At 41.0% G+C, this 25957-nt stretch overlaps 1 protein-coding gene across 1 annotated transcript in view; it reads right to left on the bottom strand.

Annotated features, from left to right (window-relative positions):
- ccdc9 (coiled-coil domain containing 9) overlaps nucleotides 1-25957 on the bottom strand; it is a 42136-nt gene that overhangs the window by 14088 nt on the left and 2091 nt on the right. The window contains exons 2-14 of the mRNA XM_084716298.1: nucleotides 23214-23268; nucleotides 22897-23001; nucleotides 20134-20283; nucleotides 16537-16896; nucleotides 15990-16073; nucleotides 14682-14846; nucleotides 14362-14543; nucleotides 12401-12462; nucleotides 10050-10094; nucleotides 5507-5627; nucleotides 4354-4504; nucleotides 2294-2807; nucleotides 661-837 (exon numbers count right to left, since the gene is read on the bottom strand). Of these exons, the coding sequence (XP_084572424.1) occupies nucleotides 661-837; nucleotides 2294-2807; nucleotides 4354-4504; nucleotides 5507-5627; nucleotides 10050-10094; nucleotides 12401-12462; nucleotides 14362-14543; nucleotides 14682-14846; nucleotides 15990-16073; nucleotides 16537-16896; nucleotides 20134-20283; nucleotides 22897-23001; nucleotides 23214-23268 (2171 nt within the window). The remainder of the gene's footprint in view (nucleotides 1-660; nucleotides 838-2293; nucleotides 2808-4353; nucleotides 4505-5506; nucleotides 5628-10049; nucleotides 10095-12400; nucleotides 12463-14361; nucleotides 14544-14681; nucleotides 14847-15989; nucleotides 16074-16536; nucleotides 16897-20133; nucleotides 20284-22896; nucleotides 23002-23213; nucleotides 23269-25957) is intronic.

Raw genomic sequence — 25957 nt, 5'->3', positions numbered from 1 at the left:
CATGCGCTGGCTTGGCTTGACTCAGTTTGATTTACATCTCCATTACAACAGGGCTACCTGCTTGATATGCTCTTGTCTTGAATCAAGTGGTTGTAAAATAGTGGATAAATATGTTACATTTCCTATAACCTCTTCACAATAAAAGTCCCCTCTTATTTTGTCATTCAAAAGCTTTAATTATGAAGCAGCAAAATCAGGAAATGTGTTTTCCTCAGCACTAATTTAACACAACTCCTGAGCAGGTGAATGCGAACATGAAACAGTAAAATAAAGCAAGTACCTGAAAGTACAAACGGCTCAGTCAGAAGCTACAAAAGTACTGACAGCTGAAAACACAATGACTTTTTAAAAAACTCCTGTCTTTCTGCTGTCCTGCACAGACAGGAGAAGAGTCTCACAACACACTTGTTTGAGGGAGAAAAAGGAGGGTCATCATAGGACGAGACGTCTGCAACCTGCCTCTAAGCTCGTTTTGGCCTGACTCCAGAGACGGGCCATATCAGCTGCGCTTCGACACAGCGTTGTAAAGGTAATAAGAGGTTATAAGAGGTAATGGAAATATAATCAGCACAGAACGGTTTGACTTAGCATTTAGTTCAATGCACTACTGTGCTTTAGCGTCTTGTTTTTGTTTTGTTTAATTTCTAAGGTTTTGATTACCTTGTGACGGAGCAGCAGCTGTATCCTGGTCCGTCGTCACAGCCGCTTCACTGACCTCAGAGGGGGTGGGGTCAGATGGCGATGAAGTTGGGGAGTCTGCAGGAACAGACTCTGGTTCTGACACAATCACAGTTTCCTGGGGTTTAGTCTCTTCTGAGGCAGAGGAAACATCTACGGCTGAATATTGAAGTCGGAAAGAGGGGGGGAAGGCAGGGGAGGTGAAGATTGGGGGAGGAAAGGATAAAGGAAGCAGAGAGGAGAGAGAGAAGAGGCAGGGATGGAAAGAGTACAAGGCAGGGAAAAGAAAAAAGAAAGTCGACATGAGACAAGATAAAGCGCAAGGAAAGTCGAGCAGAGAACACGAGACAAGAAACCAAATCAAAGAGACAGAGAAGAGGAGAGCTTCATTTCAAACAGCATTTCTCCTCTCTGACCAACTTTCAATCCCGACATCGAGACAAATCCAGGAGACACATCAGAGGACAAACAGAGACAGAGCAGAGTGATAGAGAGGACTGATATCAACGAACAACAGAATATTTATCACTGGATTCTGACTTTGTTGCACTACTTATTGATAGTATTGATAGACTGTAATCAGACCAAAATTTATGTTCTAATTATGGATGTGCACTATTATTTATCTAGTCATTTAAACACTGCTACCTGCAAGCTGACACTAGAAATAATAGTAAAAAAATGAATGTTTTATTCATGCACAACACTGGTTACATGTTGTGTCTGAGATGTTATGCTGTCAAACGCCGCTAGCCAGGGCTGCAGGCTGGATTTAAACCAGTGAGGTGAAAATAGGACAAACATGACATGTAAGTCAGTGCAGTTTGGCTGCATTCTGATCCCAACAATTAAAATCAGGTTGTGTCACAATAAGCTGCCATGTAACCACTCAACTGGAGCGATGTGTGACCACAGGCTGCTGGTGTTAGCAATGCTAATGTTAGCCACACTCAGCAAACCAATATGACATCATTTACCGCCTGTTTTCTTACTTTTGCACTAGCTAACTGGTATAAATTTAAATTTCATTTTAAGGATGTTAATCATAGATTGATCACTATTAAGAATTCATCCAATTACAAATGCATTAATCTACAATTAATCAAAAGTATAGAAATGGCAATGCATACAATTAGCTTTTTTCCACCCAAACAATTTAAGTTCAAGTTCACTTGAAAGACATTTAAACCACGTCCTTAGCCTGAATCTTTACTGTAGATCCTTAGCTTGGAGCCATGTCCACTGCACACCGTCTGAACTGGGTGTGTGTCTGTGTGGTGTGACAGTGTGAACTTGGCATGTCGGCCCTTTAGTAGACTTTGATTACACCAGACAAGCAGTATGGATTCAATATGGAGATTCTGCAATGCTGTTTTCCTGTGAAACTCCTGGGTGAACTATCCCTTTAAGAGGCCCTGAATTACTTACACAACATTGTCACATGTGCATTATTAACATTATATCAATACTTCATTAAAATAAAATCCTCGAGCAAGACACTGAACCACAAATTACTTTAGGTAAAAACACCATATAAACTCAGTCATTCTGTATTTCATTCTATTGTAGTACTTTGAATTTGTTTGAAAAAGTTACACATCTGTACGTATCCTACCTGTGTCCTCCTCTTTCTGTGGTTCAGCTGGTTCACTAGAGCTGGCAGCTTGGCTCTCTGTCTTTTCCTCCTGCTGGTCCTTCTTTTGGGGTGGGCTGGCGTCCAAGCTGGGGGGTTTCAGTGGGCTCTCGCCTCCCATGCTGCTGCGGGGCGACAGCATCTCCATCTCCTCCCCCCAGTCTGACACGGGCTGGTGGCTGTCCAGCAGAGAGAAGGGGCTGAGGGGCTTGGTCCCCTCCGGTGACTCCTGCACTGCTGCCGGCGGGGGGATGTGGACCTTTGGCCGGGGGGTCCGCTGCTCTTTGGGGCTTCCTGCTGACGTTGGTCGAGAACGATGCGCGGGAGACGTAGAGGAGCTGTCTTTGCTCTTGGTGGATTTCTCTTTCCCCTTGTCTTTCTTCTCATCGTGTTCTGACTCGCTCCCTTCCTCCTCTGGTTCGGCATCTTCATCATCACTGGCATCCTCCCATTCCTCGTCATCCTCCTCCTCTCTGTCTTCGATTTTCTCCTCCACCTGAGAAAAGAAGAGCGGATTACTAGGAAAAGTCAACAGTTTGCAATCAAATACCTGCAATTACTGATTTTTTGTTCACTTGGGGGCAGTGAAACGAGCTTCTGATAAGGTGAACCTATTAGCCAACAGCTGCCTTTTTACACATTCAGCATTTACAGAGAAACATTCAAAGTTGTGTTTCTGGCCACCTGGCAAAGCCAACACATACTGTCTGTTAAAACTACTACAAGGGATTTTCTGTTATGAAACAGTATCAGTGTAACATTGATGCCTCTTTATGACCAACATGAGCAAACGAGACCATCAGTGAGACCATTTCTGTGCAGTTATTCTTGATGCCTGCTGCTGGATCTCCTCGAAACTAAATGAAACAATTTACAACACACAGACAGAAAGAGACTATTTTTACATTTTCACCTGAAAAAGTTAGATTAGCCAGTTAGAAAGAAGCAGCTTTAAGCAGCTTTAAGCTTTCAAGTTTGGTGTCTAACAACTTCTGACTGACTTTATAGAAGCTGAATACTCCATTATGTTCACCAGCTAGTAGCTAACTTTGTCTGTCTCCTGTTTGTTGCTGGGCAGGTGGAGTGCAGTGAGTTTTTAGAACTTTTTTTTAACAATATCTGAGTCATGAGATCAAACCAAAACAGTAAATTATCCAGAAAAACATAGACGTGATAATTCATCACCATGAGCGACTCACTCCACACACTACTAGGGATCCATATTTAATATAAAAACATTGATTCGAGCTGTTAGGTGAGTATCCTGAAGTGATTTTTAGGAACTGTTGGCTGATTGCTCTAGGCCCTTTAACAAAGCCTGCTAAAGTTGTGAATGTTGCATCATTATTTCACCTCATTGTCCAGTATACAATGTACAAAAACGGGACGGGGGGACATTGCTCTTCCGCCTTGAAGCCGGCAGCGGAGGCGGTGACAGAGCTGAATCAACAGCTGTATAAAATGGGGGAGGCTGCAGGACGGGACAGGTGTGAGACGTGTTAATGATTTAAAAATCACTGACTGCACAAACACAGTGTTTGCACCATGTTTGCATCACGTCGTATACAATGCACGTAAAACTTAATAAATGTGCACAGCAAGAAAAGCACCTTGACACTGAGTTTACCCGCCATGACTATTATTTAGAAAGGAATGTGGCTGCCTGACACGTATGTTATAAATCACACTAGATGCCGATGCTGTTATGCTACATATGTTTCCAGAACACCAGTATTTTATCTAAAATCACACATCAGGGCAGCATTATTCCAGCATTGTTTGGTTCAGAGTAAAATAGCAGTGCTTAGGTAATGACAGGTTTTCTTTACGGCAGTATTGTGGGATCTCTGTTCTAAAAGGGATTCTGTTTCTTTGGGTTAGTGCTCTAGATGCCTGAATTCTTGGCTGAGAGTTTCTGATATTTCTCTTAAAAAGAAAAGGAAACTAAATATAAACATGTCCAGTTAAGTTCCCTAGCTGATATCCACCTACTGCACATTACTAGTGAGGCTGCATTATTAATCCAGATGAAGCTCCTCTACCTTCTGTGTTGTCGGAGGTTTGGACTTTTCTTCCTCCTTCTCCTTCTCCTTTTCCTTCTCCTTCTTTTTGGGCATCTCCTCTCTCTTTGTCTTGTCCTCCTTTTCCTTTTCCTCCTCTTCTTTCTCTCCCTCCCAGCGGTTGTCATGCATGCTGTCAAAGACATCCAGATGTGTCAGGAGTTCAGTGCACATCAGCATTGGGAGCAGAAACCCTCAAACTCAAAAAAACTTAATATTCTGTAGTTTCCCCACATACTGATGCATTTTGAGATTTAAGAAATATAAATCAAGTAAGAACATGTTCCAAAAACACCAACATTTTAGCCAACATGATGCCAGAATAAACAGAAGAGTTTTTCTGTGTAATTGTAAGACTTGGGCACAGCACCTAAGTGTTTTTTCATACCGCCTAAAAGCCAAAGGAACAGGAAAAACTCTGCTGAGACACACTGTACTGTCATTTCTGGTCGCATTGCTTCTGCCCTCTCGCCGTCTGCGCTCTGGGTCAGAATTTCACCGTGGGCGGGGCTCAGGCAGACAGTACACAGACACAGCGACAGTGAACCAGGTGAAGAGAGGATAACGTGTAACTCTAGGCTAACACAGGTGTTTTTCCCAATGAATGCATAATTCCTGCCAGAAAGTTTGGGAGAATAAGTTCAAATGGACTCGTTTCAAAGCTGCACTCCACAGCTCTGGATTTGGGTTTAAGCCCAATGAGAGAGGAGAGTCCATTAATGTGAACGAAATGGTATGTCAACAGTTTAAAGACAGTGAGAGCGAAAAGTGGCAGCACAAGAAACCCATAAACCCAACTCTTCATACCCCTGTGCCAAGTGTTTCATACTTCTCTCATATTTATACACTGTTTTTCGTTGACAGAGCCTGAAAGTCCATTTTATGTATTGTTCTCGTTTTGTGGTTGGGTGGATGTGTTATTAGGGTGTACTTGCTTTATTATGCTATTATATTAGTATATCAGTGGAATAAAAAGGTCTTCAATTGACAATATTATTAATACCCAGAATCCTAACACATCAGGATGTTCTTCTAGACGGTTGGCTGTGATAAGCAAAATAAATACCTTCAACATGCTTCAAGTTCTACAGAAGACTCTGTTGCTGATAGAGGACGTACTGATGCTCAAACTTACCTGTAGCTCGGTTTCTGTCCTCGGCCTCTCCCTCTGCCCCGGTCTCCTCGGGGTCCCTGGGTCCTGCCCTGGGACAGGAAGTCGCCAAAGGTCGGACCTTTGGGAGGCCTCTTGCTGTCGTCTGGAAGAAATATTGATGGTGAAAGTCAGTCAATCATTTGTTTTGTAGTACCAGATCTAAATAAAGGTATGGTGAGTCAGAGAGAAGGGGGTGGGGAGGGCGCTGACAGAGGAGAAAAAGGGTGACTGATGAGTGTTTGTTGTTGTGACAGTTGCTTCTCAAATGATCAAGATCATACTGTATATCTTACAGCAAGTGACACCAATTTTAGGATCAATACTTAATGTTAAAAGACAAATACAGAACAATTTCTGCATTCAATTAATGTCATACAAATCATGTGCTGTACTGATCCAAGAGTGGAGTCCTCTAATAACTGTATTTAAGACATTTAAGAGTGTGGAAAAAGTTTTAACACTGACTTTTAAAAGTGTTGCCAGGCTGGCGGATCACACATGCAGCGTTGTTTAGTTCCAACAGCAATATTTAAATATCATTAATGCAACAAATATTAACAATATATTTATTTTGAGAGCATGTGTTGATGTCCTGTTCCTATTTTTATTTGTTAAAAAGTGGTTACGACTGATGGCAACCAAAGGCCAAGAACTGGTCACCAGTTTCTCACAGCGGTTGCTAACGGCAACCATTACTGTCGGGCCCTGCCATCCATTCTTTCAGCTGTTTCTCCCTTCCTGCTGTTCCAATCTCAGAGTTGATGTCTTACGTAACGTCAGTGTCAAGTCTTGTTTGACAGCGTCTGTCCTACAGTGTCAAACTGCTGCCGAGTCCATCTGATCTCTTGGAGGAGGTCAAACGTCTGTTAGCTAGTGGCTGATGGATGATGGCAAGTGGAAGAAAGACTACAGATTTTAAAGAAGGATAAATAGAGCTACAGACTGGTTCACATTATACTGTGTGCAACACAGAGGGAAACACTGCTGTTCAGTTAATCACTACAGCTTAAAGAAAATGCTAAAAGGCTGTAATTTCAGTATCGAAGGTCAAGTATACAACATGCTGTTAATTATATCAAATGAAAACATAAGCTCGGCAGATTCATCTGGTTACAGTGTTCATGTGGTTTAAGAAGTCAAAATTGTTTCAGACACAGTCAAAAAATGATAATCAAAAAGGAAACTTAACTGGCCAAAAAAAAATAATTAAACACAATGTAAGGTACAACTCCCCTGATGTTTTGAAAATTTTCCACAAATAATCTGTGAGCACCACATCAGGAGGCTGTATGTTCTATATGTGGTAATTTCTAACAAACCTTCTTCAAGTGATTACATATTTTTATTTCAGTCTTAATCAGTGTGTTACGGTGGGGAAGACCACTCGTTCTCTCCCCTGAATTCTTAATGGAGGAAAATGAGAGGACAAAATGAGGCAGAAATACTGAGAAAATGGTGGAAGATGAGAAAAAAAAAAGATGCTTGCATGAAAGGGATGTGGCAGAGGAAGGAAATGAGAGAGGAGGTGAAGAAAATAAAAAGGCAGTCAAAGTGAGAAACGGAACAGATGATGTAGGAAGGTCAGAAAGAGGGAGAGAAAAGTACAGAGGTGTGAAGGAAGGAAAAACCTGTCAAAGTTAAGGGAAGATGTGAGAGGAGGGAGGAGGAGAAAGTAAAGAGAGAGAGAGAAGGTCAGAGAGGGGAGGAGGATAATAGCATGAAGGGGGGGAGAGGAGGTGATAAAAAAGGTCAGAAAGAGAAAGATACAAGTACAAAAGAAATGAAGGGATCAGCAAGGAGAAAAGAAAAAAAACTGAGAGGATGATAATGAAGAGATTGAACAGAGCAGCTCGGGGCTGTGAAGAGGACACTCAAGTCATTCCAGAGATGAGAAATTAGACACACACACACACACACACACACACACACACACACACACAGACACACACACAGACACACACACAGACACACACACACACACACACACACACACACACACACACACAGAGCCAAAGCGAGCGCAGGCTTTAATGTGGGGCAGGTGTAATGCCATAATCTGTAATATACTCTCGAGTTAAAGTGAGACACAAAGAAACAGGAGTGAACAGCAGTTAGAAATAATTCTCAGCTTCTGTTTGAACCTTCTCGCAGCACAGCGCAGCCTGGGAGATTTGACTGATGACTGGTGAGTCAACTTTCCACTGGATCTCGGGCCAGAGAAAAGGCAAACATCACCCACGAGCTACTCCGAGAAGGCAGCACAAACGCAGAGAACTATTTACAATCGCTGTTTGACATCCTGAGGTTGGTGTGTGCGCAGTCAGAAGCTTTTTGAAGTGCTGCCAGCCTCGGGGAAAGATTAGCAAATCCTTACAGATGCTCACCCAATTCCAAAGCAAAACCCTGTGAAGGACTGGACTCGGTTTGAGGTCAAACCTCCTCTTTCACTATCTGTAGGGTTGATGTTTGTGATAAGTAGCAGTAAAAAGACTAAAAATTAGTTAAGGCCTGCATATATTACTGTGCAGAGCAAGACCCAAATCCAGGGTGCAGGTAATAGAAATCTACATTTAATTTCCACTGCATGGTACAGTTAGCCTCAACTCATCTCCATTTACTCTTCTCTGGGTTTTAATAGACTCACAAGTTAGATGCTTTGCTCAAGAGACTGAGGACATTCTCCAAGCTTTTGGTGCTACAACTGGGTGGAAAGAACTAGAGAGTTTAAAAAAAAAACATCCACTGCCGAGCCACCTAAGTCTTTGGGGTGGCCCTTCATACTGGGGCGGCGAAATGGCAAAGTTGTGGCTGTCATGTCCAGTAAGGCATGTCATTGAAAAAAACACAGGGACGTAAGTTTGTTATTGGGTCGTTCAAGCAACTACTTTGCATTTAGAAATCCCCAGACAATCGGTGGACAGCAAGATCTCCGATTGTCCAGCATTGGGAGACCAGGTTTTCCATTGTTAAAAGTTGTGAATAGCACCTGGCAGGTTTTTTTTTTGGTATCATCACAGTTGAGGTCCCAAATGAGCTGAGACGATACTAAACAGCCGAGTGCAAACACTACAGACCGCTGATTGGTAGAGCTGGGTATCAGTACTCCTTTCAGGTATCAACTGAAATAACCCAGCAGTATCAAAACTTCAAATAAACGATACCAGCATTCAATCCCTTTAGTATCCAGATGTAGAAAGAAATTCCTGTTTGTATGGTTTCAATGCAGTCGATCACTGCAAGTGTTTAATGCAATATGTGATTGGCCCACTACAGCTGCAGCTACAAACCATACAGTCTGTGGTGTGGTGAAGTTGAGTGCTGTGCATTTGACATTTGAAACTCTCACTGGTATCAATATCACTTCAGGGGTACTGGTATTGTGATTTTTTTTTTTACACAATTACCAAGTCCCACTGACTGTTCACAAGAGAATCATCACTAGAATATTCATTTGGGTGACACACATCCTGCACACTGCGACCCCAACTTTTTTATTCACAGTCACACTCTGGTCAGCTGACAAAGTGCAGATATTCCTCTGTTTGGTTGCAGAGGAAAAGATCCCTTCATTGCCCTTCAATTGACAGACCTACAACCAAGCACAGCAACAAAATGTGTAACATAGCTCTGAATGATCCATGCATGTTGGGGCAGTTTCAAGCAGGAAAAGAACGGGAGCCTGATCATAAAGTTTCTAATACAGCTAAACAGTACACCAAGATGTTTCTAAAAACATTTGAGGCAGGAAATACAGTCACAGATCTGGACCAGTGACATGCCTCTCTATTTATCCCCTCAGTCATCGAATCAAAACTGCCCAGCCTCAAATAAACAGTTGTGATTGGCCCAAGACATCCAGGACAGGTGAGTGGCCACTGGCCAGACACACCTGCCAAAGCAAATGAAACATGAGCTTTCAGATTTATCTGGTTTCCAGAGGAGGTTCCAGCTGCAGTGGAAAACAAAACTGAGACGAGGGCCGGGTACCAGAAACACGTCAAGCAGAGCTGAGCCATACCATCCAGTGGAAATACAGAATAAGGCTTTTAAGCTCTTAACAGAAACAGAAAACAGAAAACGGGCAAATTAGGAAGAAAAAAAAGAGGAATTATTGTCATTAAAAACATTCAGGTTCAAGGTTGGCTTGTGTTTAAAAGAGCATTTTGAATATTGACATGTTCTAATGTACCAATTTAAGAATGCAGCACATAACCATCATGGCTTAGTTGAAAAATAAAAGCAGTATTGGTGATCTTTAAGATGTTTTCATACTTTTAAAACCTTAAACGAAAACAGGTTAATTTGGGTTTTAAGTTTCTGATTCTTGCGCATGCCCACATGGTACATCGTTGATGAAAATGATAAACTACTGGGGGCTTCTGTGTGTGTGTGTTCTGGAGGCCGAGTCAGGTTTGTGAGTCAGGGCTGAGTTTGGTTTTGGGTGCAGCTGTTGTGCTTCAGACAGACACACAAATGGAACAAAAAACACACACAGTTTAATCTCAGTCCCATGCTGCGGTCTAACCTGAGGCCCTGCCCCGAGGCTCTGTACGAGAGTTACGCCCCCGGGCTGCAGAGAGGACACACATACACACACAAACACATTACTGTACGTCCACCACAAGCACGCACACACTCCTAGTCCACAAAATAAATCAAAGACATCATAACCATGTAAACATCATTAATCTTTCAACTGAACCAACACTTATTATCACCACTGAAGTAAATGCCTGTGAGACACTGAGATAAGAGATGTATTGTGGGTAAAGGCTGCTGAAATCTGTGAAACCACTTCTTGTTTTATCAAGTAAAGTCTAACTTTTAAATAACCTTATGTTTGAGTCATGGTCCACATAATACTTTTTATTTTTTTTTAATGTTTATGTCATAATTAATTTATTGCAAATGCTGACTAATCCTGCATTTGGAAATTTTAAATGGACATAAAACCATCTTCACTTTCATGCTGCACTAAAATAACAGCTTAATTAACACTTACATGTACAGGAAATATAAAAAGCACTCTAAACAAAAATGTTTTTGCACTTGAGCAAAATTGTAATACTATTACTTTATGTAGCCCCGGAAAGATAATATATTAGATTAAAAAGCTCATCAGGAAAACGAAGCCGTCTGGGGAATGGAGAGGTGCTGATGAGGTTTTTTTGACTGAGGCAACGTTTCATCCCGTCTACACTGAGTTTGTAAGTGTTGCAAATATATTTAAAAAAATTTAATAAATTTAGGAACTAACTAACTCACTCTAAACACCTTTGTTATTTTCATCTTTATTATCTTAGAGGTTTTAATCGGTCCAGACCACTGACGTCTATAAAGATGGACAACATTACAGCTCCCTGAAAGTGAAGCCAAAACATCAGGATCGCCTGGTGGCTGGCTGCAGTACAGGTCATAAACCCCACCCCCTCCATGTTAGCAGAGGGGACATGTGCCAAACTAAAAAAAAAATAAGTAGACATCAAATAAATGTTTCTCAAAGACAGTTATCGCACTGTGTCACACTAAGTGTTTGTTTTTCTGATCGGTTTGTTTTTAATTAGTTATTTGATGCTATAAAAAGGGGGGATTCACCTGATTGACAGTTGAGCTCTGATCACGATTGAGTCATTCGGCTGCAGGGCGGGACCTCGATACCGCAGCTCCAACCCTGATCACTACGACACAGACACTGGCTCCAAATGACAACACCAGCACAAGATGGCAGATGGGATATTTTGGCGTCAGTTTTGTGCAGTGGGAGGAAGTGGAGACGTGTCATCCATATTTATTTACAGTCAGTGGTCCAGACCAGGGGCAAAGTCGGGGATAAACCCAAGCAAACTCAGTTTATCCACCTCTTTGAAATGAGGCTGAGAGTTTACTCGTTTACCCACCTCTGTATTTGTCACTACGTCCCTGGTCCAGACTGACATGTGGTGTTTCATGATAATATCTAGTTGTGCTGCTTAAATGTGCACTTCAAGCACCAGGCAACCACTAGGAAGAAAGAGCATCATTAAAGATGCAAAGCCACTCAGACAGAGTTTGGCTGTTGTGACACTGTGCGCAGTCATGTCCTGGGATTACCACAGTCCCAAAGTAAATTACTTTATCATGTGGATGACTGAAATCACCAACATACAGGAGCAAAGACAAGCCATTAAGCTCCCTTGCTGACACTGTAAGGAGACAACTTCTTTTTACTTTCAAGGCCTTTATTTTCAAATCCAGAACTACTGTCACTCAGAACTACTACTTTTGTTACAGCCTCACATTTCCTTCCTTGACTTTCAAATTCAAATCAGTAACTTTAATTATCCCCAGGATAGCTGTTTATAATGTGTATATGGCTGAGAGGAACAGGTGCAAACATCTTAGTAAAACATAGCTAAAATATGTTATATATTGTAATATATGTTTTGCTAAAATGTTTATCCATTCTAAAAAAAAAAAAAAAAATTCTTGGGTTCTTGGGTGGATTTTTGGCTCCAGGTGAAGATAAATCATAAATTTTAAAGACATAACTTTGGGCTTTGCTGCCTTCACTGACAGAGAGTCAGTCAGCACCCATAAAGTAGAGCCGAGGTCCTTCTGAAGGCTCCGCTCAGATCAGAACGACCGTGGCTTAAGAGGTTGATGTGGACTCCGGGGAAATACAGCAAGCATTTACATAACGAGCTTAATCAACTCTCATTTACATAACGGCCTTAATTAGCTGGAGGAGGGAGATGCTGTTGTGTCCTATGATGTGTGTGCATGTGTGCAACAGCGACGTGTTGGTGTGACACGGGATGGAGGGGCTGTCCCGCCAGCTGTTGTGTAACCACAGCAACAGCAGAGTGTGTGTGTGTGTGTGTGTGTGAGTGCACTTGCCTCTCCTGCTGCCTTGCTCGGGTGTGTTGCCCTCTGCAGCCACATATGGGTCCTCCTTGAACCTGTGAAAGAAGCCGCAGGGTCAGACACACATACACACACGCGCGCCAAGCATCAGCGTGTCTTTGTCATCACGCCACTCTGAGTGCCTGTCAGCTGGAATAAAAATGACGACAAGCACTTTCTCTCCTAACATGTCCCCTGTCTTTGTTTGATGAGGACCTCAGTGGAGACTTGATAGACTGTATTTTCAGTGTTAAGGTTTAGCTTGTTGAGCTCACTGGTTTAGTGCTGGATCACAGCCAGGTTTACTGACATTATTCCAGCTGTATCCAATTTAAATCTCTGCTAGACCTGAGATAAGAGCTGACACAGTGCCTGAACAGTGGCAAACCACAGAGACTGAACATGTCAAAAATTGGCAGTTAGAGGAAGACTGGCCCATTTGGTAGCTAAAATATGCAAACCAATTTTACGTCTTCACACTGTTCGCATAAATTTGATTTCAAACCTTTTTCCACATCACACCTGTGAAATCATAAATATACTTTCCCCAGGGACTTGGAACCTTTAGAGGAACTCAGTTTTCAACTGAGGTGGTTCCAGGGTTGGTTCAGAGCTGGAGCCTAATTTAGAACCAGTTCTTTGTGTTTCGACAGCCAGCGAACTGGCTGTCAGACCTTAAAACTGTAGCCAGAGTGGCACCAACTCTCTGCTGGACCCTGAGAGTAAGAACTGCTACATCAGTGGCTGGGGGCGGGATTATCATGAGCAACCAAAAGGAAACATCCACCAGTGTGGCTGAGATTTTCAGCTTTCAGTTAATACAGCGCATTACCGCCACCTACTGTGTCTGAGTGTTGCTGGGAAACCAGAGGTGTGTACAGTTATGAATGACTTAGCTCTCTAGTCTGTGGAAAAGCAAGCCGGTTCTTCGATGGTCCTCAAGTTGAACCAAGTGTGAACCAACACTGGCACCAGCACCAAACTAGCATTACATTCTTGTTGGTCAAAAAAGGGTTTCCACTGCAGGGACCAGGGCATAAATTAAGTTCTGGGATGTTATTTTACCCCCTTAAAAACTCCCTGCTCAAAGAATAGTACTTCCCAAAGGTAGAGAAACTTCAGGGGTGTGGTTTGCCCCACATTTCTGACTGGTTGTGTACTTGCAGCATTTTATTTCAACCACCATCTTTAAAAATTCACAGCCACAAACCAGTTTGTTTTTTTTCTTCATTTTGCTTTGACACCATCAACATTGACAAATAATGATGAATAATGTCAAATACTGATGCCCGTCTGTCACTGTCATTGTAAAGTTGTGCACAAAAACTGACATGTAAAAACAGCCTTTCCTTTTTCATATGTCAGTGAACTAAACTGCCTAATCTTTGTGGAAACACAGACAACAATGGGATGAAGGAACCCTTTAATTTCTTAAATCAGTTCCGGGGACTTAAAGTTCTGGGTACCTTTGGGTGCAAACACAGCTTATCTGACCCTCAATATATTTTTGATGTGTGTTTTGGTACAAAATGGTCTCATATTGTTGAAATGTTCTCTTATGGAAGTAGGTTCACACGAATCTTAATTAGTAGAAATTAGAAAGTAAAAATTTACTCTCCTTTTGTGACTTAAAGTGTGAATTCTGGTTTTGTTAATTAGTTGTCATGATGCTGTTTACATCGTCTGTTGGCTAAATTTCCCTTTGAGATACATGAAAAACATTATTTGTAGCTCCAGATCAAATAAATACTGTACTCAGTAAAACTTAAGGGAAGTGCTAGAAGCCAAATGGTGAGAGAATTCACCATTTACGCAATACGCAAATTCAGGCATGAAGAAAACAGAAAAGAGGCTTCGATCAGCAGCAACTCTTGACAACACGTTTTAAGCTTTGCAGTTCAGTGTTTCCTTAATGGAAATAAATAAATAACTGAAGATCCCTCCCCCCTTCTCACATGTTCTCCGTCTTCTGTGCATCCCACTCTCGTCTCCACTGGCCTGTGGCGTTGCGATGGCGTGCTAGTCTCTCCTCGTCGATCTGCTCTCGCTCCTTCTTCCAGCGCAGGTACTCTGCTCTCTCCCGGCCGGTCATGGACATGGTCATGTCCACAGAGCCTTTTGGACCAGGCCTTCGACTCTACAGGAACAGGAAGGGTCACAAAGTGAAATCCACGGTGAAAGATATTAATAACGCTACAGTAGGAGGTTGTTAATAGCACTGCCGGAAAAAGACTAATTCTTAAAACCCCTTTATGTAAAGAATGACATGACTTACGGTCCACTCTTTCTCCAGTTCTGCTCCTGTCTTCACGTTGTCAAAGTCCAGCCCTCCCCAGTTTCGTACATGTCTCCTGCTGCCCTCCTTGCGGTCTGTGTCTGGTGCTGGGCCTGAACGTCTCGGGTCGTCCAGGAAGTTACGGATCGGCTTGTCTCCATCCGGCTACAGAGAAGGAAATGTAAATCTGATGCTCAAGTCAAGTTTGACGTTTCCTCTACGTTTCTGCAGAGCACAGCTTGCTTTTATGTAAAACACAATTCTAAAGGCCCGAACCACACCAAGAAAGATAACTATAACAATAACTTTAACAATAAGGATGTGAGCATCCACACTGATGTACAATAATAACTACAGCTGTGTCTGCAGCTTAGGCAAATGGATTCTGTTACTGAACCTGTTACTGCTGTATGTTGCAGAGACGAGAAAAAAAAGAAAGTTTATGGATGGACTCACGAAATTCTTTAAAGATTATAGTAGTTGGGAGAAGCCAAAACTCTGCTCCGAACATCATCATCTTTAAATCATGATTTCATATGAGTCAACATAAATCTGATGGTATCCTGGCGACAGAAAATGAGGACATCTGTAGGGACCAAATGAACTACAGAGATCCCACCTGTGCCAAAGACTGTTGGACAGTATGGCTAAGGCAAAATTAAATTTTTATTGTGTAATTTGCAGCCTAATATTCTGTTGTAAAGTGGATGTATGCCACAATATTTTATGCATTTTGATTGGCTGCCAGTGTTTTATAGTTATCATCCACCACTGTAGCTGTCGATATAGTTGTTGTGTGGACAATTTTTGAAACAAAAAAACTAGATTAATCAGTTCAAGTCTTTTTTTTTTTCCTAAAAAAAAAAAAAAAAGTCAAAATTCTCCTCAGCTTCTTAAGTGTGAATTTGAGACATTTGAGGACATCAAAAACCACATATTCATAGTTATCATTATGGGTGTCATTCTTGGTGTGGATGATATATGATTACGATATATTTTTTATTCTAAAAAGAAAAAAAAAGATGGCAAAGAAGAACAGAAGGAATTTAACCTGGGACAAAGAAGGGACAGATCACTACAAAATGATGCTCTGAGAGGAAAAAAAAAAGGCAAAATATGAGCTGCACTGATCAATAAATTAATGAAAGCCTATTGACAAATCAACAAACATGAGTCTGAGAAAACTGATGGAAGGAATCTTTGTCGTCTCTTAAATGGTCTTAAGAGAAATCCAATGATCTATAAACACGTGCCATCTGACGGGCTGAAAATCTATAAAATACTGTTTAAAAACATCGACTCTCGTACCCGCTGTCCTCTCTCATACTCTGCTATTCTCTCCATTTCTTCATTCATCTTCTCGATGTTCTGCCGCCTCTTCTCCTCCCACTCCTGTCCAAAAAACAGCAACACAGGACAGCAATCATTAGTGACAGATTACAATTTATTATCTTAGAAACACAAGATGGGGACATTGGCATTCAGACAGAAAACACTCGTGCATTCAAGGGTAATTTCTGTATTTTTCAAACTGCATCCTATTTAGCCTAGGAGGATTACGTTCTAGCTCAGTTTCTCTTCTGCTGGCTGCAGCACTCTCCCCAAAAACTGGAACAATTTCAAAAACTGTTGGTCCCATTAGTCACTTAGTCACAAAACCATGGGAAAATAGGGTCAAGGTTGAAAAATACCAAAGTTACCCTTTAAAACAGACAGAATTTAACAACTCAGGAAAAATCACAGAAGCAGGTATGTTAGATTTTGTTTGTCTGAACACACTCTTAATCATAATCCACCGCTTCACATCAATCGATAAAAGTTTCACAGCTTATGAACACAAGTTCATCAAGCTCACCTTGGATTTCCTGTCTATGCCACCTGGTGTCCCACCTCCGCCTCCGCCTCCTCCACCTCCACCTCCTTCCCCTCCTCTTCCTCTCCTCCCTCCTCTACGTCCCTGTCCTCCAGACTCCCCGGGTTCTCCATCTCTGGGTGTCCTGGGTTCCCGCTCTCTCCTGTCCTGGCGGCCTCCTCCTCCTCCTCCTCCTCTCTGACCTCCACGACCTAATCGTCCCGATCCCGTCCTCCTGGGGGGGCTGTGGCCGTCGCTTGGCCCTCTGTAACCCTCGCTTGGCCCCCCATGGCCGTCGCTGCCCTCTGATGTCTTCCGGCCACGAGGCGTCCCCGGTTTCCAGTCGTTCACGACTCTTTTCTCCTGCAGGAAACACAAACAGTGAGTAAAGTACGGACAGAACTTCTAAATCACTGAGGATCATACTTTAATTATTTCAGCCATAACTTGATGGTAAGAAACTTCTGAATGTATGAAAATTTAAATTTCACAATTATTGTGACCGAAATTATCATGGCTATCAGCATTATATCTCTTAAAATGTGCTGAAAATGTTCAAGAAGTACTGAAATCATTTCACCAAGTTTTTTTTATCTGAAATGGCATCCTGTCCTTTGCAATGTTGATGTTTTCATTAACGCAAAACAAACATTGTGCCTGTGTCTGGGGGACTGTTGCCAATTTTGGTTGATGCTGACAGTATTTACTGGGAGTTTATTAAAGCTCAGTAATCAAACACAGTTCAAATGATAATTTAAATTTGAAATAGTAATACATTTCTGGAATTTTTCATGTATTATAGTGAATCCTGTCATTGCTAATCCTTACAGAGAGAAGATGATTAAGATAAAAATAAAATCCTTCTACCAATGAAAAATAAGTATGTGTTATTGTATTTAAACAATATGATTATATGTTTTTTTCTTTTGAAATACTGCATCATTGCAACCAATTCACACTAACAATAAACCACAGTGTAAATTCACTTTTGAAGCTGGTTGGTTGGTTCCACTGCTCTGCACTGATGCTTATTTTCAGTCTGACAGATTGTGAATCATTGAATGTGAAGGTCATTTTCTATTCTACTATTACTCAAGAGTACTTTGGATATCAAGCACCTCTTCCACTGAGGTTTTGTGGATGCTCACTCGACTACCATTATATTCGTCCGGTAATAAAGTGGTAAAGATTTTTCAGTTCTGAAAAAACAGTAGCCAGTTGGCCAATGGGGGAAAAATAATTTCCTGTCCTGAATTTAACCCCTGTACTTTTAATTTAAACAGACTCGATCTGTAAAACTGATTCCATATAAAGAGTAAAAAAGACTAATCAGGGTCTGGATTATGCAAAACTACAACATGATGAACTCAGAGAGTCAGTTCTTTAAGCACAGGGATCAGAGATCTGTTGTCAAGCTGCAGAAAAGGTTTAACAGACTAATTAACCACATTTGACCTTTTGACCCTGAATCAATATCCATTCAGACAGATGCACATGTGGAGCAGACGCCACCGTGTTCTTTGTCTTTTAACCTTTGCAGGTTGAACATCAGGGGTCTGCAGTCATCAGAAGTGTTTTTGAGGCAATCTGGACCTCCGCAGGAGCCGACGGTTCAGACACCGTCCCTCTGCGACCTGATTAACACCAACTTCATCTGTCCTGCTGCGGCCCACAGGAGGCCGATTAGAAATAACAAGTACTATGGTCATCATTCAACTGAGTGCTGTAGCTGACAGTTAGAGTAGCTGTAATCTTTATTTTTATGGCACCAATGTATCAAAATAAAGTGGTAACCACATCTTTCCTGTTTGGTTCACTCTCACTGCTCTCACAGTGTCTAACTTTTGACTATCTGGTGAAAATAATGGAGCACTTAGCTGCTAAAGTGCTAGATTTCCCCTCAGGAGTTGGTTGAAAGTTGGACTGACAGACATTCATCAAGTGGACACAAACACGACTCATAATGAATGATCACGTTGCTTTGTAACTGCTGGATGTGTAAATTAACAACTGCAAACTAAGCAGTAAACCCCATATCTGAACATTTCTTGCTTTGAAACAGCAGTGAGCAAGAGCAGTCTCAAAAACACGGATTCAGTCGGGCTGAGTATATGATGTCATAAACATAAGGAACCAATCTAAACCCCAGGGCTGAAAGCAGCCTGTGTGAAACAGGACTAAAAGATTAGAAGAGGAAGATGATAATCAGCCAGGTTAATGCAAAACACCTGCGTTGATGTACAGAGGCTTTAACACAGAGCTAGAAGAAGGGCAGTGTGAATCATATAGCCCTGTGCTTAGCTTAACCCTGGGTTAACAAACGTGTGAGTGAAAAGGGGCTAAGTTATCCCAGGTTAACTCTTAGTCCAGGGTTAAGGATAGCCCTGAGATAAAAATATTCAGTGTGAAAAGTCCTTATGTTGAAATTGTTTTGGACACTGAACTAATTTCTCAGACTGTGCAAAGAACCTTTGAGAAGCCACCATCAACACACTCCAGCTGCACTCCTTTTTTCCAGTTTAAATGGAGACTAATGGTATGACCCACATGTTCAGTATGTGTTTACATGGTGCTGGGTGACTGTTATGTATTTGCATAACTCATCCAACATGATAACAGATGCAACAGACTGAAATGGACTGCATACTGAACATAAAGGTTTGGATAAACTCACAGAGCGATGACAGAGCTTGTTTTCCAGGACGTTTGTGTATTTTAACATGTTGACTGAAGTTCAGTCTGCAGAAGAATCTGCTGCTTTAACAGGTACAGAACATCTCAGCTCTGTTCCAATACAACTGCCAGAAACGTTTGCCAAATCAAATCTTTGCAGAAGCTACATGGATAACTGAAGGGAACACACACTAATAAGAAAACTCTCATCTCATAAACTCTCATTAGGTTAACTATGTTATGATTTAATTTTACGCCAACAGCCTGATTGTTTTAATGCTATTTCTCCATGTTGTATTTTTTTCTACATACACTATAGAATTTATGCTTTCAATATACCTGCTTTACAGCAAAACTGAAAAATCACTTTTCTTTCCTTTTTTTTGCATCAGTGTAACAAAGTGTTTTATGTATGCAGATATAAATATATCTCAGGTTATACCACATGCAACTGCCAGCCTATACGTGTAACACCAGCGTGGACACAAGGAGTGGGCAGAGGGACTGATGCAAGGCATGATGGGTAGACCAGACAGGCAGGTGTGCGGTGGGTAAACTGATCACAGTAATGAGAAGCTGTCAGAGTTTATAGGCTGCGTCCTCTGTCTGCAGGATCATCATGAAATAAAGAGGTTACCTTTTCTACAGCCAACAAAACATCACCAGATGATGGAAAGCTTGAACGCTTCACTGTACACTGATATTCATTCTTTAGTTTTAAGGGATCAATGTGTGCGTCTGTGCAATTGTGGTGAGGTGAATCTGCCAATAAATTGCACTTAAGGGAGCTTCAGTGTGCAGACGTTCATTCATGTTTTCATTGCTGTCTTCGATTGGCCCAGCACCTGCCTCAAACGATGTTTTGGATTAATATGCATTGTTGAATGTACTGATTTTAAAAACATTAGGATCCATGTCACGTCTTACCCCTGTCGATTTCGAAAGGTCGACTGTGACGGTGAAGTTTTCTTTCTCCGTCTTCCTCCTGTCTGCCTCTGGCTCATGGGGGCGGGGCTTCCTTGGTGTTGTCACAGCAATGCCCTCCTGCTCCGCTTTCTTCTTGTCTTCCTCTATTTCCTGTAGACATTGAGTGACAGAGAGTGAGGGAAATGAGTATTCTCATAACGCACAATTAAAAAAAATAAAATAAAAAAAGAATAAGCATGCTGCTGATGGACAAGATTCTCCCACAATGCAGTGCACAAAGGATATGAAGGAGCTGTAAACTTTTTTTAACAATATGGGGATGGTGGTAGACCATCTTTGTGACCACTCCATAACACACAATAAAAATTACATCCCTGACAAAACATTTCTGACTCCTGTTTGTAAAGTCAGCAGCATTAGCAGTGTCACTCTGAAATCACAGACTGATTAAAATGTATCAGCACACATACTGTAACATTTCCAGTTTGTAAAAATCTTATGTTGATTTTATAGGTAGGTATACTAATTGCAGAAAGAGTCCAGACCATTAATATATGGTATGTATTGTATACATTGAGTATGCAATTTGGAATTAGGAGACACTGAATCCATATTTTGTAAGACAGCGAACGTATCACTTTGTTGCACTCAAACCATAAACATGACATAATGTCAGGTCTATGACTCGCTAAGAGCCACACAGAGTGATGGCTTGTCCCTTGCAGGTTGAAGAAAAAAGGTACTTTTTTAAGGACCTTAGTGAATACAAATGTAATATAATTTACAATTTAAAACTAATTTTAAAAACTTAAACCTGGAAAGTCAAACACCTGTTCAAACATTTTTGACTTTCTGGCTTTACATGAAAGTTTTGACGTGGTAAGATCTGATGAGGAATCATTAGTGACGCACTGATACAACATTTTTTCTCCTGATATCTCACCTCAGAGCCTCTGATATTAGTTAGTATGCAAGAAACTGCAATCGCAAGAAATACAAAAGCTTTTTGATTACAGTGTAAAGCTGAGTTCTTGCCTACATTTTCCTCATATGACAGAGGACTGTCACTTCAACAGTATCGGCTGTTTGCAGTGTGTCTTAGAGATGGTTCTGCTGTAAAAAGCACAACGTAAATTCAGATAATTCATTCATTTGTTCACTCACTCATTAAGCCCATAAATGCCTGTAAGACATATCTGGGAAATGCAGCGCTCTCAGTGGACTTTTTAATTCTGCCACCTGTGTTTTAAGTAGTGTGTCTGTTGAGGAGATCAGATAGGAGTCAAACCCACAGCTGCTGCAGAGGGCCTGCAGTCCCAGCACATGGGCTGAATGAGAGACAGACAGGCATGTCTCTAAATCATCACGCTCATATAATTTTGAAGTTGAGGCTTGTGGTTGGAAAATGTACCGCACAACAAATCGCAACTTGTTAATCAAACGTTTTTTATTAGAATCAAAATCAATATAACAGCCTGATAAAAGAAGCCGGGCAGACTTCAATGGGTAGTCATCTGTTTGGCCGGCAGCCGGCGCTTATGGAAAGATCTTTCCACATCCCTCAGCTGCAATAAAGTAAATGAAGAGTTGGTGTGGTGTTGCAATACTTATACCAGAGTCTGGGTGAATACTCTTCTCTGGTTGGCCAGCAGGTGTGCGTCAAAACCACTTAATGCACACGTAGTTCGGCTCAAGTTTAATCGTTTAATAGGAAATTCATCTGCTACCCAACGTGTATCCATAGCAACATTAAAGAGCACAGCTGTCAAAGCTCACATCTCTTTTTAGCGAGCAAGCCAACAGCTGATTGCTTCAGTTTTCCTAAATGAGGACGTCCTAACCTGCTCTGTGCGTCAGCACACAGGCTGAGAGACATGCAGCTTGCCTGAAAAATCGCCTGCCCTGGTTCTATTTCAACCAAGTTTCACACAACTCCGACCTATTTTATCTGCTCAAAAACAATGTGACATGCTTGACTCATCAAAGCAGTCGAAAGGGAGGACGAGACACTAATTAACATGGCAGCCACTTTAGAGGAATTTCATCGTAAAGAACGTGGTTTGAAAAGAAAAGGGGAACTTTTGGGAGTAACAAGTGAGTAAACTTACTCGGCTGATTTAACTGATTTTCTAAATTACGTTAGTTATGAATAAATAACTCAGACACACTAATTTACTCATCTACAGAGGGAGGAGTCTCAAGTGCGCAGCTGCAACATCACTCATATGTGGACAGTTGTTCACTCGCATCACTCCTGTTTTAAGAAGCGGTGTTACTTGTTATCAACTGTGGCAAGCCAGCTGAGTTTGGTTGTAAGAGGAACAAGAATTATTCCTTATCATGAAAACAGTAAGCCTTTGCTTCATAACTTTAGATCTTGAGTGCAAAACCTTCACCAAATAAATCTGTGAGTGCTTTTATTTCATATTGTTGACAAATGACCACGGTATAAACAAGATAATAAACTTGTAGGTGTGTGTTAAACAATTTGAAGTCACTTCACATCCAATTGTTTAACTCACACTTACCCTTTGACTACCACTTACTTAAACTCAACACCCATTATGATATAGGAAAAATATTATGTCTAATGACATAATATCTATTTCTCCATAAAGTGTGTTTATTGTGAAACAGTTTCAGACTTTTTGAAGGACTTGCTGGTAAAACTGATGACAATTATCTTTCAGTGTCCTGGATCTTTAAGTTGACCAGTTAATACGAAAATACATTCTGTGTGCATAAAACCTAGCACATCCATACCTGGTACCTCTTGACCAGAGCTTCATTCTTCTTCCTCAGAGCTTCAATTCGTCTGTCCAACTCTGCATCTTTCTCCTCCTTGGTCTTGAGATCCACCGCTGAAGACTGGCACAGAGAGGAGGAAGAGGAGGAGAGCAATGAGCACAAGGCCAATCTATCCTTAATGACACAATCTTACAGAAAACGATGGACCAAATAAATTACTGGAAAAATACAAATATAATATTGTCCATGTCTAATCACTCAACTGGTTATATAACTTCACCCAAACCTACAACACTGTATTAACAGTGTTCTGTTTTTCATGTCTTACTCACCATAGCTGTCTCTGACTTGTCTTCACATACACCGGTGGATGACTGCCTGTTCCTCCTGTGGTGAGGAAGATGAAGAGTCAAGAATTAGTCTATTAGTTACTTTACGTAAGACTGACAAATTGCAAAAAAAAAACAAACTGTGCTTTTCACTTGGACGTTTCAGCGTCACTGTGCAGAACGGTACATGTACAGAAGGCTGTTTTCATATTCACCTGCTCTGCGTTAGCATATATCTGAGTTTGAGACACACACCTCCAAGCATTACAGAGTGACATTACAGCCAGTTTGGAAGCAGAGCATCGGTGCTATATTCAACTTACACATGTGCAATGTGGAAACTTGAAGTCCAGTGTCCATTTCACATTCTTCTATTCTAAAAAGTTCATCAAGCCTGTAGTTTATGAACACCTGAGACTCAGAAAGGCTCAGACGTATTGAGCAAAGATGGATGATTTAATATTCCACAGCTCTGACTGAACCAAGTCTAAATGACATCAGTGTTACAACAAAAACAAAGAACCGTTCTCAGTTCTGAAATGATCACTTATTTTTTTTTCTAAAGTTCATTAAAAAAAACCTCAAATATACTTCTGCCATTATAAAGCATTGTGTCTAAGAATTTGAACTAAGTGCGTTGACATAATCTGTCAAATTAGATATTATCAGAGACAATATTTATCGGCTATAGTGAGGAGTGTACAATTAATTCCAGTATTATCAAAATCTGAGTATGGCCAACTGCAATATCCAAGTCACAGAACCAGAACGAAATCACAATTTTTTGATAAAGGAAAAATGTACGAGAAAACAGCATTTGGATGAGGCACTACAGTGCTGCAGAGATACTCTGGCCCTATTTTGATTGAAAAACATTTTAAAATGACTACGGTGTGAATTTTTTTTTTGCAGATCTACCAAACAAAGAGTTCTTCAAGACAGTGGTATCTGATTTGTAGGACAGGACATCTCTGCCTCATGACATTCACCAATTGAAAAGTTTTTTGACACACATTTCATCTTTACCCTTCTGCAAATTGGAAATCGCAGAAAGCCATATTGTGATTTGATAAATTGTGTAGCCCTACCACAAATCATATCGCACTTAAAATTAAAGTCCAAAACACTATATGACTTTTTTTACTATATCATGCAGCCCCAGCTATAATTTCAATACTGGATTAATAAATAATAATATACTTTTCCCATTATCGGCCAATGATTTATTATACATCCCTAGCAAACTGGACCTTTAAGGCAGAGAAGTTTTTTAATAAGGTAACTGAATCTTTGTAGTAACACAAATTATTATTCCAGGCAGAGTCTTTTATTTGTCTTAAAAACATGTCAGAAGATCAACTTCAAATCTGATTAAAAATCTAGTTATTTACCTGCTAAAAACACCCTAAATATTTGTTGGCTACACACAACAAATGTGACTTTGCGCACTCTTCTATTCCTGCGCAAAAACGATAATAATTCATAACTGAATCACTTTGCTCCTGTCTGAGGGGTCCACCAGGTCTCACCCCTCTTCACTGCCTGTGAGTGGAGTGATCAAGGTTAAAGATAATCACAGGTGAGGTTACAGCCAGGTGTGTGTGTGTGTGTGTGTGTGTGTGTGTGTGTGTGTGTGTGTAACACAAGAACCCAAATGAATAAATCCTTCATGCGTTTCCAAAGCTTCAGTAAGCGTATTAGAACTGCACTCAGGATGTAAATACAAGTTACCTGACTGAGTCACAGCAGCCACCATGATACACACACACAGTTCAGGACGTCCATCACATTAACCTCACTGTTCACGGTTAGGTCGGTGTGTTTGTGTGACTCTGGTGTGGAGTAATGTAATGGAGTAATGTAAGCACACTGAGCCATGTCTGATAGCAGGCGCTGAACCCCCCCACGATGGAAACACACCTCACACACCGACGACACACAGCTAAACACCGCAGTAACCGTTCACACGCGTTTAACTCACAGTTTATTTATATTACCTGTTTCAGAAGGACTTGTAACGAGTGTAAAGAGCAGTGTTTGGACTCGTAGTTCTCTGCCAATTCCTGCACCTCAGTGTGTCCTCATTATTCGGCTTCCTGTTGGCTGCGGCTAACTTCCTGCCAAATAATGACCCGCGCTTGGTGGTTTTAAAGACACAGCGCTGCTCTTGACTTACAAGTGGAAATCTTCGCGTAACTACCTTTCTAATAGTTACTAATGCCGCTCAAAGTCGAGGTTTAATAACTGTTTTACAGATTTGGTTAACAACGACGCACATAATCGAAACCAATTTATGTTACATAGCTAAAGTTTTACAGGAATATAGTTCCGGTACTGACCGCGAGAGGGCGCCAAAGGCCAGCGAACGAACTTGACCTGATAACCCAGCGGTGGTGAGGCCAAATCCTGCCGCCACACTCTTAAAGGTGTACACACACACACACACACACACACACTCATGCAGTTGGGAAATAACTGAATGCATTGTTTTAATTTTCTAATTTTGCTCTGTCTGTTTCACGTCAAATGCAGTCTCTGTGTATGGAAGCCCATTACTACCAATGTGATTAAAAAACATCCTGTAAGTCATTATGGTGAGAAACGGTGTCTTTTTTAAGTTTATTGATATCTTTTAGTCTTTATACACATAATAATACTCAACAATGTTCAGTTCTGATAAACAAAAACAAATATAATAAGATTAAATATAAATAAAATTATTATAAGATGTAATAAGACAACAACAG

Source organism: Lutjanus erythropterus, chromosome 4, assembly GCF_056507025.1.
Source record: "Lutjanus erythropterus isolate fLutEry1 chromosome 4, fLutEry1.hap2, whole genome shotgun sequence".
In the NCBI taxonomy this organism is placed as follows: domain Eukaryota; kingdom Metazoa; phylum Chordata; class Actinopteri; order Lutjaniformes; family Lutjanidae; genus Lutjanus; species Lutjanus erythropterus.
This window is presented reverse-complemented; position numbering and strand designations above follow the sequence as displayed.